At 39.9% G+C, this 14,266-nt stretch overlaps 1 protein-coding gene across 3 annotated transcripts in view; it reads left to right on the forward strand.

Annotated features, from left to right (window-relative positions):
• The window catches only part of POLG (DNA polymerase gamma, catalytic subunit), a 43,914-nt gene that overhangs the window by 15,939 nt on the left and 13,709 nt on the right, over nucleotides 1-14,266 (forward strand). For 2 of the 3 annotated variants that reach the window (XM_043982970.1, XM_043982969.1), the window contains exons 21-23: nucleotides 3,612-3,734; nucleotides 4,982-5,150; nucleotides 5,391-5,599. In XM_043982970.1, the coding sequence (XP_043838905.1) occupies nucleotides 3,612-3,734; nucleotides 4,982-5,150; nucleotides 5,391-5,599 (501 nt within the window). Of the gene's footprint in view, nucleotides 1-3,611; nucleotides 3,735-4,981; nucleotides 5,151-5,390; nucleotides 5,600-14,266 lie in introns of those variants that run through there. The other variant, XM_043982971.1, reaches the window with a different exon arrangement.

A 14,266-nucleotide genomic window follows, 5' to 3' on the forward strand; every position in this document is an offset into this window, starting at 1 on the left:
CAGGAGGACCTGAGTTCAAATCTGGCCTCAGACACTTGACACTTACTAGCTGTGTGACCCTGGGCAAGTCACTTAAGTCCCATTGCCCCGCAAAAAAAAAAAGAAACCTGGCGCTGGCATGCCTTCCAAAGGTGTGACGTTTTCTGTTACTTTGTGTCTTTAGTTTTGTAGATTCTACCTTCTAAGGATTATTTACCTCTAAAAAAAATGCTATGGGGCAGCTAGGTGGTGCAGTGTATAGAGCACTGGCCCTGGAGTCAGGAGGACCTGAGTTCAAATCTGGCCTCAGATACTTAACACCTACTAGCTGTGTGACCCTGGGCAAGTCACTTAACCCCAATTGCCTCACCAAAAAACCCCCACACACACTGAGTCTGCAATTTAGTTATTTTGTTACCAGGTGATAGTGATGTGCCATAGCAATAGCCACATGGTCTGAACAGTAAGGTTCAAATAAAAGTATGTTTTGCTGATTATCTGGATGGTGACTTTTTGCTCTGGTTCTCCTAATTTAACCATAAAATTTATTTTTTTAAAAAGCTTTTGATGAAAAAATCTGGTCTTAAATATTAAACCATCATCTTTTTTTTTTTTTTTAAGTGAGGCAATTGGGGTTAAGTGACTTACCCAGGGTCACACAGCTAGTAAGTGTGTGTTAAGTATCTGAGGCCAGATCTGAACTCAGGTACTCCTGACTCCAGGACCAGTGCTCTATCCATTGTGCCACCTAGCTGCCCCATCATCTTTTAAAGAAGATATTTTAAAGCAGCTTCTAAAAACATAAATACCTATATTATAATTTAATATTTTTCTCATCAGTCCTAAGCTTTTACTATATCAGCTCACCCTGAATATTGGCCTGGAGGCAAGAGCCATTCAGGGGGGCATATCACTTTCTTTAACTCTTCTAGGAATTCTTCCTGGACTGTATCTGATTTGCATTTTTCTGTGAGGTTTTGCTTGGATATGTTTTAAAGTTATTATCTTTTTTTGGAGTTTGTATTTTGAGGGTCTCCTCTGTCACCATAGTAGCTTTTTATGATCAGTTTCTTTTGTTTGCTTATTTTTCTGTCTTACTTCTTGAGTTCACATTTTATGTTAGTATTGGTTACTCACCTCTGAGGTGGTATCTGGCCTGAGCTTCTCTGTCTTTTATGTCCTTCTACTACTTTAACAGCTGAGTCTGGGAGGCCTATAAATTTTTGGTGCTTCCAAAGTGGTATGATTTGGAGTGAGATCTGTTCACTCCCCTCCTGGTCTGTGCTTTGCATATTCCTGACCCATTTTGGGTCTATTGGCTTGTATGTGATTGAGTTTCTGTAGACTGGGGCTGGACTTAGTCATAGGTAGACAGCTGAGTCATTCTGCAGTTTTAGAGTAACTACCCCTTGGTTTTGGTCTCCTGCAGGCTTATGTGCAGGGCTAAAGGTTAGAACTGAGATGTTCCCTGCCATTGGGTTCATAGCTGCACAGCTAAATTTCTGGAACTTATTTCTTGCTCCTTAGACAACTGTGTAGGGCCCCTGCAGCCACAGTCATTTCTGTCTACCCTGGAACTGTGACCTGGATTCGGAGTAATGGGTGACAGAGCTGCCACATAGTAGCTGTTCCTACTCCCAGGACAGGTGCCCAGGGAATCTTTTTCTGCCCAGGTGTTCAATACTCTCACTGTCCCCATGTGCTGGGCTCCTCCCTACCACTGCTGCCACAGCCACAGTCAGGCACCTCTTCCATTTGCTCATTCTCTGCTGCTGTGCCACACTTGTGGTCAGCCCCTACACTGGTGTCCACGGAGCTCTCTGTTTATCCTCCTAAGCTTCTCTAGGCTGGAAAAATGACTCACTGTGACTTCTTGGCTTTCTGGGATCAGAATTCAGTCTGGCCTGCCTGATAGGTTGTTATGGAGGAGGTTTTTGGGGACTTAATGCAAAATTGCACCCTCTCACTCTGCCATGTCTGGATAATATATTTTGAATAAGTGTTAAAGAAGGATTAAAATTTTTTGATTCACTTTTTTTTCCAGTTAGCAAGGATTTATTTTCTCTCTCCCACTTCCCATTCGCTCATGAAAAATCCCTAAACCCTTCTAACAAATACACATATAGTCAAACAAAATAAATTTCTTGTACTGGTCATGCACAATTTCTCATTCTGCATCTTGAATCTATCACTTGTTAAGAGGTGGCTAGCATGTTTCACTGACTGGTCTTTTGGAATTCTTACTGGTCATTGTGTTGATCAGAGTTCTTAAGTTTCTCAGTTGTCTTTGATGTTGTTTTTATATAAGTTGTTTTATTCTCTTGGTATTAGTTCATACAAGACTGACCATGTTTTTCAGAAACCATTTCTGTTGGAATACTATTATGCCAAAATAAATGACATCACATTCATATACCACATTTTGTTCAGCCATTTCCCAGTTGATGGCTACTCTCTTAGTTTCCAGTTATTTGCCACTTCAGAAGAAGGTGCTAGGACAGGTAAGTGGTGCAGTGGATAGAGCACTGGCTCTGGAGTCAGGAGGACCTGAGTTCAAATCTGGCCTCAGACACTTGACACTTACTAGCTGTGTGACCCCAGGCAAATCACTTAACCCCGGTTTCCTCACCAAAAAAAAAAGTTGCTATAAATACTTTTGTGCTTATACAAAAATATCATCTTTTTACTCTTTCAGGTGTAGGCCTAGTAGTGATATTGCTGGGCCAATGGTCCCATTTAGCAGTGTTACTAATAGCTTAGTGACTTTTGGGATAGAGTTCCAAATTGCTTTTTAGAATGGCTAAACCAATTCACCATTCCACCAGCAGTGCATTAATGCACTTGTTTTTCCCACATCCCCTCCAAAATTTGTCATTTCCCCTTTTTTGTCAGCCATGCCAATCTGATAGGTATGAGGTAGAACCACAGAATTGCTTTACTTTTCATTTATTAGTGATTTGGAACGATTTTGTCATGGCTGTTGATATCTTGTAGTTTCCTTTGAAAACTGCCTGTTCGTATTCTTTGACTATTTGGGGAATGGCTTTTATTATTCAGTCAGCTAGGTGGTACAGTGGATAGAGCAGTGGGCTTGAAGTCTGGAAGACTTAAGTTCAAATCCAGCCTCAGACACTTACTTGCTGTGTGATCCTGGGCAAATCACTTAACCTTTTTTTTTTTTGCCTTAGTTTCCTCATCTGTAAAATGGGGATAATAATACTACTTATCTCTCAGAGTTGTTGTGAAGATCAGATGAAATGATATTTGTAAAGTTATTTAACACAGTGTCTGGCACATACCTTCCTGTCATCTTGCCTTTCCTAGTGTTGTTCCTCCTTTGTGAAATGCCTTTTTCCACCACTTGTCTCTTAAATTTCAGCTATCGTGATGCTTCCTCTAGGAAGCTTTCTCTGATCTTCTTAGTTGGTAATGACCCCTCCTCTCACAGCTTCCTTGCAATTCTGTTCTGTCTGTGTGTTACTTGTATTCGATATTATGCATGTCTTATAACCCCATACTACCCTGAAAGTTCCTTGATGGAAGGAAGGCTATGTATTCCTCACAACATTAACTGACCACGGAGCAGGTATTCAGGAAAACCTCATGGACTGGTTCTCTTTCCTTTTTGTTAGGTACCAACTGTCAAAGGATGGCGAGTGGCTGGTGAAGGAACTCGGGATTCAACTGGACAGCACAGAAGATGGTTGGGTCTCTCTTCACGACCTACGGAAGATCCAGAAAGAAGCCTCCAAGATGTAAGCAAAAGGGTCTGCTTCTTGAGAGTGGTTGACATGGAACTAGTGATTTCATGTCCAGATCTAAGGTTGGTTTTGCTTGTAGGGAATAAAGCACCATGGTGGGTTCTTGAGCCAGGATGAAAGGGCCATTTTTTCAAAGTTTAATTTAATATGTAGGATGGATTGAAAGGGAGCAGGTAGGTATCTGAGTAAACTTCTAGGAGTAGGGGACCATAGATAAAGTGTCATTTTGAAGGCATTATAAAGCCCCTATCAGTTCTTGAACTTAGTTAAATGAACATTTATTAATTTGTTAAAGGCACTGTGCTGGGTATTATAGGGACACAAATCTAGATGTGCTCCAGACCCTAGCTTCTTAAACTGTAAGGGGTTGCGTAATTGTATGTGGAGGTTGCAAAAAAATTTGCAACAGTAAAAGGTTATGTATACCTATTTTATATTCCTATATACCTGGGGTTGTGTAAAAATTTCTTGGTTGAAAAGGGGTCTTGAGTGCAAAAATTTTAAGAAGTCCTGCTCTAGACCTGTTCTTAAGTAATTCACAATCTAGTTGGAGTGGGGTAGGGGATGGGGAGAGATATGTACATAAATAGCTGTGATACAAGAAACATAACAAAGTGCAAGGCAAAGTGCTTTGAAAAATTTGAGTGATGGGAGATCATTTTCATATGGGAGAGGATCAAGGAAGTCTTTTATGGAAGAAATGGCACCTGAGTTTATCCTTGAAGAAACTTCAGACACAAAGCCGTGAGACCCACTGATCCTATACTGTGCCTAAAATTTGTTAGGGAGGATGTGCCTAAGTTGGCATTGTAGTTTGAAGCCCTGGGAAGCCAGGAGACTTCAGCAAGTCATTTAACCTCACTGTGCCTCAATTTCCTCATCTGTAAAATGAGGTAACATTTCTATTATCTGTCTCACGTGATTATTATGGGGATTAAATGAGATTATATATCTGAAAATTATTTGTAACTAAAAAGAACTATCTAAATGCATTATGTTGGGGCACTATAAAATTTGTCTGCCTTGTGATTTTGGTCTTTCCCAGGACCCTTTAATAAATAACCTTACTATATACCTTAGTTCTCCATTTATAAAATTACTAACAATTCCTTTGTCCTATTGCATCCCCAGAGAGTAGGAATACTGATATTTTTTCAGCTGTGCCTGTTTCCAAGTGATGGTAGGATCCGTGTTGTGGCTAGAAGACAAACTGGGGAACTTGTTTTCTTGTGGCCTTTCAGATCTCGTAGGAGAAAGTGGGATTTGGTAGCTGATCGAGTCTGGGCAGGAGGGACAGAGTCAGAGATGTTCAACAAATTGGAGAGCATTGCCATGTCAGATGCCCCTAGAACCCCTGTGCTGGACTGCCAAATTTCCCGTGCTCTGGAGCCTGCAGTTGTCAGAGGGGAGGTAGGTCAGTTTTAGTGGGCCTGGGTGAAGTCACTGTGACTCCCTCATACAGACAGAGCACCCTACCCCACAAAGGGAGAACTGCCATGTGGTTATCTCTAGCTTTCTTCAGGACTCCTGCCATGACAGCTTTAGAAGTGTGCCATTCTCTGAGGGATCTGAGTTCAACAATCTGTGACCTAGGACCTTGAGTCTTGGTGTTCTTTGTAGTTTCCATTGCCTCATTTGTTCATTCTGCAGTTTGTGACCAGCCGAGTGAACTGGGTGGTACAGAGTTCAGCTGTGGATTACCTGCATCTGATGCTTGTGGCCATGAAATGGTTATTTGAAGAATTTGACATCAATGGCCGTTTCTGTATTAGCATTCATGATGAGGTTCGCTACCTGGTTCAAGAGAAAGATCGCTACCGTGCAGCCCTTGCCTTGCAGATCACAAACCTTCTGACAAGGTAAGGTTCCAGGAGCCATGGAATTACTATCCATTTCTTTAATAAGGGTATACACAGTTTTCTAGCCCTTTGGGTATAGTTCCAAATTGCTCTCAAGAATGGTTGGATAAATTCGCAATTCCACTAACAATGCAGTAGTGTCCCAATTTCCCCACATTTTCTCCATCTTTTATCATTTTCCTTTTCTGTCATATTAGCCAATCTGATAGGTGTGAGGTGGTTCCTCAGAGTTGTTTTAATTTGTATTTCTTGGGTCAAGTGATTTAGAGCATTCTTTCATATGACTATAGATAGCTTTGATTTCTTTGTCTGAATACTGTCTTTTCATATCTTTTGACCATTTACCAATTGGGGAATGGCTTGTATTTTTATAAATTTGACACAGTTCTGAGGTCTTTATCAGGAATATTTGTTTCAAAAATTCTTTCCCAGTTTTTTGCTTCCCTTGTAATTTTGGTTGCATGGATTTTGTTTGTGCAAAAGATTTTAAATTTTATATAATTAAAATTATTTGTTTTACATTTTGTATTGCTCTCTATATCTTATTTGGTCCTAAATTCTTCCCCTGTCCATATGATTTCCAATTCTTTGCCACTACAAAATGAGCTGCTATAAATATTTTTGTATAAATGGGTCCCTTTTCCTGTTTTTGATTTTTTTGGGATACAGATCTAACAGTGATATTGTTGGATCAAAGGGTATATACAGATTTATAGCCTTTGGGCATAGTTCCAAATTGCTTTCCAGATTGGTTGGATTAGTTCACAACTCCACCAATTGTGCATCAGTGGCTCAGTTTTCCCACATCTTCTCATCTTCTCCAACATTCATCATTTCCCTTTTCTGTCATATTAGCCAGTCTTATAGGTGTGAAATGGTTCCTCAGTGTTGTTTTAATTGGCATTTCTCTAATCAATAGTGATCTAGAGTGGTTTTCATATGTTTATGGATACCTTTGATTTCCTTGTCTGAAAACTGCCTGCCTATTCATATCCTTTGACCATTCATCAATTGGTGAATGACATATATTCTTATAAATTTGAGTACATTCTCTATATATTTGAGAAATGAGATGAGGCCTTTATCAGAGATTCCTGTAAAAATTTTTCCCCCAGTTTTCTGCTTTCCTTCTAATGTTGGCTTGTACTGGGTTTGTTTGTGCAAAACCTTTTTCATTTTATATAATCAAAATAATCTATTTTACATTTCACAGTGCTCTCTATAGCTAGCCCTATATTTGATAATAAGTTCTTCCCTTATCCATAGATCTTATAGGTAAATATGCCATATTCTCCTAATTTGCTTATGGTATCATTCTTTATGTATAAATCATATACCCATTTTGACCTTATCTTGGTATACAGTGTAAACTGTTGGTTTATAGTTTCTGCCATACTGTTTTCCAGTTTCTCCAGCAGTGTGTGTGTGTGTGAAATAATGAGTTTCTTCCCCCAATTTTTGATCTTTGGGCTTATCAAATGCTAGATTATTGTGGTCATTTACTACAGTGTATTGGGTACCTAATTTATTTCACTGATCCACCACTGTTTCTTAGCCAGTGTCAGATTGTTTTAATGATTACTGCTTTATAATACAATTTGAGATCTGGTATGCCTAGGCTGCCTTCCTTCATATCTTTTTTTCATTGATTCCCTTGATATTCTTGACCTTTTGTTCTTCCAGATGAATTTTCTTATTTTTTTTCCAGCTCTATAAAATAACTTTTTGGTAGTTTGATTGGTATGGCATTGAATAAATAGATTAATTTAGGTAGAATTGTCATTTTTATTATATTGGCTCGGCCAGCCCATGAGCAATTAATGTTTTTTCACTTGTTTAGATCTGACTTTATTTGTGTGAAAAGTGTTTTTTAATTGTGTTCATGTAGTTCCTGGGTTTGTCTTGGCAGGTAGACTCCCATGTATTTTATATTGTCTGCGATTATTTGAAATGCAAGTTAGCCATCATATGGACTGATCCTGGAAGTTTTATACAGCATTTGATACCTCTGGGACCTTACCTTTCCAGCAGTCCTTACTGTCAATTTTACAATAATCTCAAGCTTTGGTTTTGGAGGTGAAGAATTTTGTGCAACCAGACAAACTTTTTCAACACTTTTTCAGGTGCTTTCTTTATGAATTGGTTTGTATGTTCTGAGGAAAACAGACTTAGGAACAACCTGTGTTGATTAATTTTTTTCCTTTCATTCAGCATTTGGTGTATTGATTCCTGTCATGGAGTGGTGTACAGAATACTGGCACTATTAATGATTTATGCCATTCTTGTTTAGCTTTACCACATACAGCTATGTATGTGAACATAAAAACAGTCTGCAGATTATAGGCCAATGGGAAATTCCAGGAAGGATAATTAAAGAGCTGGTTGGCAAATTTCTAGAAAGAAAAAAGAGCCACTATAGCTTAATCAAGAATAGGTTGGGGCAGCTAGGTGGTGCAGTGGATAGAGCAGCCATCCCAGTTGATGGCTACTCTCTTAGTTTCCAGTTATTTGCCACTTCAGAAGAAGGTGCTAGGACAGGTAAGTGGTGCAGTGGATAGAGCACTGGCTCTGGAGTCAGGAGTACCTGAGTTCAAATCCGGCCTCAGACACTTAACACTTAACTAGCTGTGTGACCCTGGGCAAGTCACTTAACCCCAATTGCCTCACCAAAAAAAAAAAAAAAAAAAAGAACAGGTTGTGCCAAATTCACTGCATTTCCCTGTCTGATAGGAATATTAAATTAGTCAATAACTGGAATGATGTGAACATAGTTTATTTAGATTTTAGCAAAGCTTTGATAAAATGTCTCCTACTCTTCTTGTGGAGAAGGCGAAGATGAGACAGGACTGCCATTAGCTAGATTCCAAGCTGGTTAGATGGCCATACTCAGAGTAATTGTTACGTTCTGTGCCAACGTGTCAGGAGGGCTCCAGGGCAGTAACCTTTGGGACCTTTAAACATTATTTGTGACTAATTAAGGGACAGATATTCTGCTGATCAGATTTGCAAAGCTGGGAGGAAGGAATGTGAGGATTTCACAAGAACTTGACAGTCTAGAGCCAGGTATTCCTCATCTGGGGTTGTGAATTTATTTTCAAAGATATTTTGATAACAGCATTTCGATATGATTGGCTTCCTTTGTAATCCTATGTATGGTAATCCTGTGTTTCCTATGTATTTTATGCATTATTCATTATCCAGAGAAGGACCCCATGGGCTTCACCAGAATGTCAAAGGGGTCCATGACATGAAAAGGGTCAAGAACCCCTGGGCCTAGAGCTCAACCAAACAGGACAAAATTTATAGGTGTAAAGCCTTATACTTGGGTACATACGATCAACCTCACAAATGGAAGATGGGAGAGACATGGATAGAGAGCAGTTATTCTGAAAAATAATTCAGGCATTTTAGGGGTCTGTTAGCTCAGTATGAGTCAGAAGTGTAATGCGGCAGCCAAAAACAGTGCAGTCTTGGGCTGAATTAGGTAATTATATTTCAATAGAGTTGGTTTCCTTTGTAATCCTATGTATTTTATTTAATTTTATTTTTTGTGGGGCAATGAGGGCTAAGTGACTTGCCCAGGGTCACACGGCTAGTAAGTGTCAAGTGTCTGAAGTCAGATTTGAACTCGGGTCTTCCTGAATCCAGGTCCGGTGCTTTATCCACTGCAACACCTAGCTGCCCCTTGGGTTGAATTAGGAAGAATGTGGCTTCGGGCTCTAAGGGTATAATGGCCCTGATGTTCCTTGTCAGACCTCATCTGGAGTTTTGTGTATAGTTCTGGGAACTCCAGTTAATAAGGACGTTGATTAGCTACAGAGTTTCCAGAGGAGAACAGCCAGGCTGTTGAAGGGCCTGAATATGCAAATTGATTGTGGGAACTGAAAATGTTTAGCCTGGAGAGGGGGAGGGGTGGGTATGATAAGTATCTTTAAGTATTTGAGGGGCTGTCACTTGGAGGAGGGATGAAATTGATTCTGCTCGGCCCCAGAGGGTAGAACCAGGAACAGAGTGGCAGTTGGAAGGAAGTCCATTGAGGCTTCATGCTGGGAAAAACTCCTTGATGGAGCTATCCAGAATTGGCATAGGTGGCCTTGAGAAGCAGTGAGCCGGTCTCTGTGGGAGCCTTTGAGCAGAGACTGGATGAGCAATTGTTGGGCATGTTGTCATGGGGATTCCTTTGGCGTGTGGGTAGGACTAGATGACCATTAAGGCCCCCTTCAGTGCGCAGATTCTGTGATTGGGTAATTCTCTGATACTTGGTTGAGACTCTTCTGTTAGTTTTATCATCTCCCTGTGGCCCGAACTGGACTGTTTTGTTTTTGTTTTTTTTTCTTTTTTTGTGAGGCAGTGAGGGTTAAGTGACTTGCCCAGGGTCACACTGCTAGTAAGTTTTAAGTGTCCGAGGCCAGATTTGAACTCAGGTCTTCCTGAATCCAGGGCTACTGCGCCACCTGGCTACCCCAACTGTTTTGTTTTAAAATTAGAAATGTTAAGCTCCTGAGAAATCAATTTATAAGCACTTATTAAATGTCTGCTTTGTGAAAGACATTGTTTTAGGCACTAGGAATGCCAAGATAGGTCTGATATTAGTCTTATTCTCAAGGAGTTTACAATCTAGTGAGGGAAAGGACAAGCATACAAGTAACTAATATAAGAAGTGGAATAAACATAAAGGAGAGGTCAAGGTGAAGTGTTATGAAAAATTTGAAGAGTTAAAAAAATACCACTTTTTTTTTGTTGTTTTTGTTTTTGTTTTGTTTTGTTTTTTAGGCAATGGGGGTTAAGTGACTTGCCCATGGTCACACAGCTAAGTAAGTGTCAAGTGTCTGAGGCCGGATTTGAACTCAGGTACTCCTGAATCCAGGGCCGGTGCTTTAACCACTGCGCCATCTAGCTGCCCCCTAATACCACTTTTTAAAAAGAAATTTAAGATAGGAGAAAGTATTTTTCTTCTGCCAAGGTGGGAGGCAGGGGAAGCTTCAAAGTGACATCTGAGTTGAGTATTTAGGAAAAGGAAGGCATTAGGGACAGAGATAGAGGAGGGGAATGCATTTTGGCATGGGAGAGGGCCGGATGATGATGAGTGAAGAACAGACATAAAATAGGTAAAGGGCAGTAGTAGTAAGGAGCCAGGTTGTAGGGGAACTAAAGGACCAAAATGATCGTAGCAGTTCATTAGGGAGGTTCCTTGGGCAGCTCTGTGCAGGATGGATTAGAGAGAGGGAAGACTAGAACAAGGCTTCTTCACCTCTGACAGGGCCTGGTAAAGCCTATGGACCCCTTCTCAGAGAAGTATTATGAAAGACACAAAATAAGATACATTGGATTACAGAAATCAGTTATGTTGTACTAGTTTTCAAAATGTTAAAACAATTCATAGACTAGAGTTAGGAAGGCCAGTTGGTTGGGTTTGATAGGAATCTGAGTTAGAAAGGAAAGGGCCTAGATTAATGTGGTTGCAGTGGAAGTGAGGGAGGGATTGAAATAAGAGATAGTGGAGGTAGAAATAGAAGAGTTGCTAACTAATTGAATGTGTGGGGCAAGGTAGAAGGACTAAAAAGAGGTGACTGGGACAACAGTGTCATTAACAGAAATAGAAAAGTGTGGGTAGGGGTAAGATGATCTTCCCTCCTTTCCTCCTCCCTCCCTCCCTCTTTTTCTGTCATCTGTCTTCCTCTCTGTCTCACTCAGGCTGGAAGTGAAGCAGTCACTCACAGGCCCACCCCATAGTTGTTTTTCAGCCTGGCCTGGTCCACTCCACCTTAGGCAGCCTGCTCGCTCCCTTTTCCCCCTTAGGGGTTCACCACATTGGTGCTGCATTTGGTGCTCATACCCTTAGTGCACTTAACTTTAGTCCTTCTGTAGCACAGAACTCTTGAACTCATCTTCTGTAGTAGCAGGAACTACAGGAATGTGCTACCAACTCCAGGAAAGAATTCAGTTTTCAAGATGAGTTTAAAGTGCCAGAGGGACATGAAGATGGAGCTATCTAGTAAGATTTAGAAATAATGGGCCTAGAGCCCTGGGGAGAGATGGAAGATAACAATAAAGATTTGGAGTCATCTGTGTAGATGATAATTGAAGCCATGAGAGTGGATGAGATCACTTAAGGGAGAGGTTTTATTATTTAGAAGGGTGCTTAGAATAGAACCTTGGAGTACAGCAACATTAAAAGGTCCTAAAGAGGATAAGTAGACAGATGACTAGAGGGGTGGGAGAACCATGAGTGTGCAATTTTGTGGAAGCCAGCAGTGAAGGTTATTAAGGAGAGTGGTCTCCAGTGTTGTATGTTGGAAAGAGATCACAGAGAATGTTGTTGGGGATTTAGTAGTTTTACCTTAAGGTCATTATCTTGACTCTGGAGAGGAATGTTTCATTAAAGTGGTATGGACTGAAGCCAGATAGGGAAGACCTGTGCATGTTTATAAGATGATTGGAAGGAGAAAGAAGAGAATTTTGAAACACATGAGGTGCTTTATGGAGGAAGGACGTGTAAGAGATGGGAAGGAAGGACCGAGCACAGAGGTAGAAGGGTGCCTTTTCCTCTGAGACCAGAGAAACTTAAAGTGTAGGAGGGAAGGAGAAGAAGGTGACTTGCCAAATGGCTTCAATTTTAGCAAAACTGGAGCTGAAGTCATTGGTAAGAGAGGAGAGCAAGGGTGAAATAGGAGAAAACATTAGGAATAGCTTGTTTGGTACTCATTTGAGGTGGATCTAGTCAGCATGATTTTATCTTTTATATTTTTCAGTTCAAATGAGCTTTTTTTTTAAAGCAGGATTTACTCAGTCCTTCAGAAAGGACCAATTTTCCTTCTTTGCTGATGCCTTTTTGAAAAGTTCTTCTGTGTAGTCAGAAGTCTAAAATTTGTTAGAATGGGACAAGTATAGAGGTTCTGGAAAGGAAATTACACTACGAATTTTAGTACTTAGCCTAGTGCCTGTCGACTAGTAGAATACAGATAGATGTTATCATATCTGGCAACAGTGGACACTTTTATGGATCACTAATATCAGTAAGAGTAACTGTAGGTTTCTTAGTAGGAAATTTAAAAGTTAAAGAATGGAACTTGAATGGAAGCATGAATATTTTTTTGCAAATATTTGCAAATATGATGTTAGGATTGAGGAGATAACAAACGGCTAAACTTTCATAGGGGATTTAATTGCAGGATAAAAATTCTTGAAATGAACAGACCAGGGAAAAGGACCTAGATGTACAAAAATATTTATAGCAGCTCTTTTAGTGGTGGCAAAGAATTGGAAATTGAGGGGAATGCCCATCAGTTAGAGAATGGCTGAACAAGTTGTGGTATATGAATGTAATGGAATACTATTGTGCTATAAGAAATGATGAATGGGTGGATTTCAGAAAAACCTGGAAAGACTTAAATGAACTGATGCTGAGTGAAATGAGCAGAACCAGGAGAACATTGTACACAGTAACAGCAATATTGTATGATGATCAACGATGATTGACTTAGATCTTCTCAGAAATACAATAATCCAAGACAATTCCAGAAGACTCATGATGGAAAATGCTCTCCACATCCTGAGAAAAGAATTATGGAGTCTGAATGCGGGTTGAGGCATATTATTTTCACTTTTTTTTTCTTTCTCATGGTTTTCCCCTTTTGTTCTGATTTTTATTTTACAACATGACTAACATGGAAATGTTTAACATGATTGCACTGTATAACCTGTATCAGATTGCTGCTGTCTTGGGAAGGGAGGAGGGGAGAAAAATTTGAAACTCAAAATCTTATAAAAATGATTGTTGGAAACAATTTTTACATGTAATTGGAAAAAAATAAAATAGTATTAAGTAAAAAGTAAATAAATGAACAGACCAAATTAGACACAGGCAAGTAATAGGGATATTTAAAAAGTCATGTCAGATTTATTTTATGTCCAGCTCTATTTCTGCTGCCCCAAATCCTCTTTATTTTACCATCATAACTTCAGTACTCTGAAGGATCTGAGATCTCATCAAGGTGGGTGTTCCCTCCAACAGTGTAGATTTCTGATGTAATACAACTTTTTTTTACATTGCTTCTCCTGTGTAATTCCCTCTTGGCAATATGATCTTCATGCACATCTGCACTTCTCCATTTCCTCTTAATTTTTGAGACATAGTATTCCATTACTTATAGCCGTAGAGCAGAATTGGAAAACTATCAGTGTTAAAAACGACGGGGCTTTTTTTGTGTGCATGTGAGGTTAGGACCATTATGTAGCACAATTTCCCAAAAGGCAGTCAGATCCACTTTCCTTCTCATACTCTGCTCTGAGCCTAGTTTGTTATGCACCTACATCATCTGTCAGGATATATGTGCTGACATCTTGGTTGGCTCTGTGAGCTATCTAAACTGTTTATCATAATTAGTTTGAACAATAGGTATTCTTTATTCACTGCATTTTTTCCTGTGTGGTTTCTAAGCCTGATCATGAAATTTTGTCCGAAACTTTGCCCCTTGTCTATGTCTTTGCCTAGACTGTCTTCCATGCCTAGAACACTTTCCTTGCTCGTGTCCCCCTCTTGGAACCCTCAATTCCCTAATGCCATCTGCTTCAGAAGAGCCTTCCTAATTCTTCCAGTTAGTGTTTTCCCCCTACCTAAAATACTTGTATTTCTTTGATTCCCTAGAATCTAGCAGAGTGCCTCAT

This window comes from Dromiciops gliroides, chromosome 2, assembly GCF_019393635.1.
Source record: "Dromiciops gliroides isolate mDroGli1 chromosome 2, mDroGli1.pri, whole genome shotgun sequence".
Classification (NCBI taxonomy): Eukaryota; Metazoa; Chordata; class Mammalia; order Microbiotheria; family Microbiotheriidae; genus Dromiciops; species Dromiciops gliroides.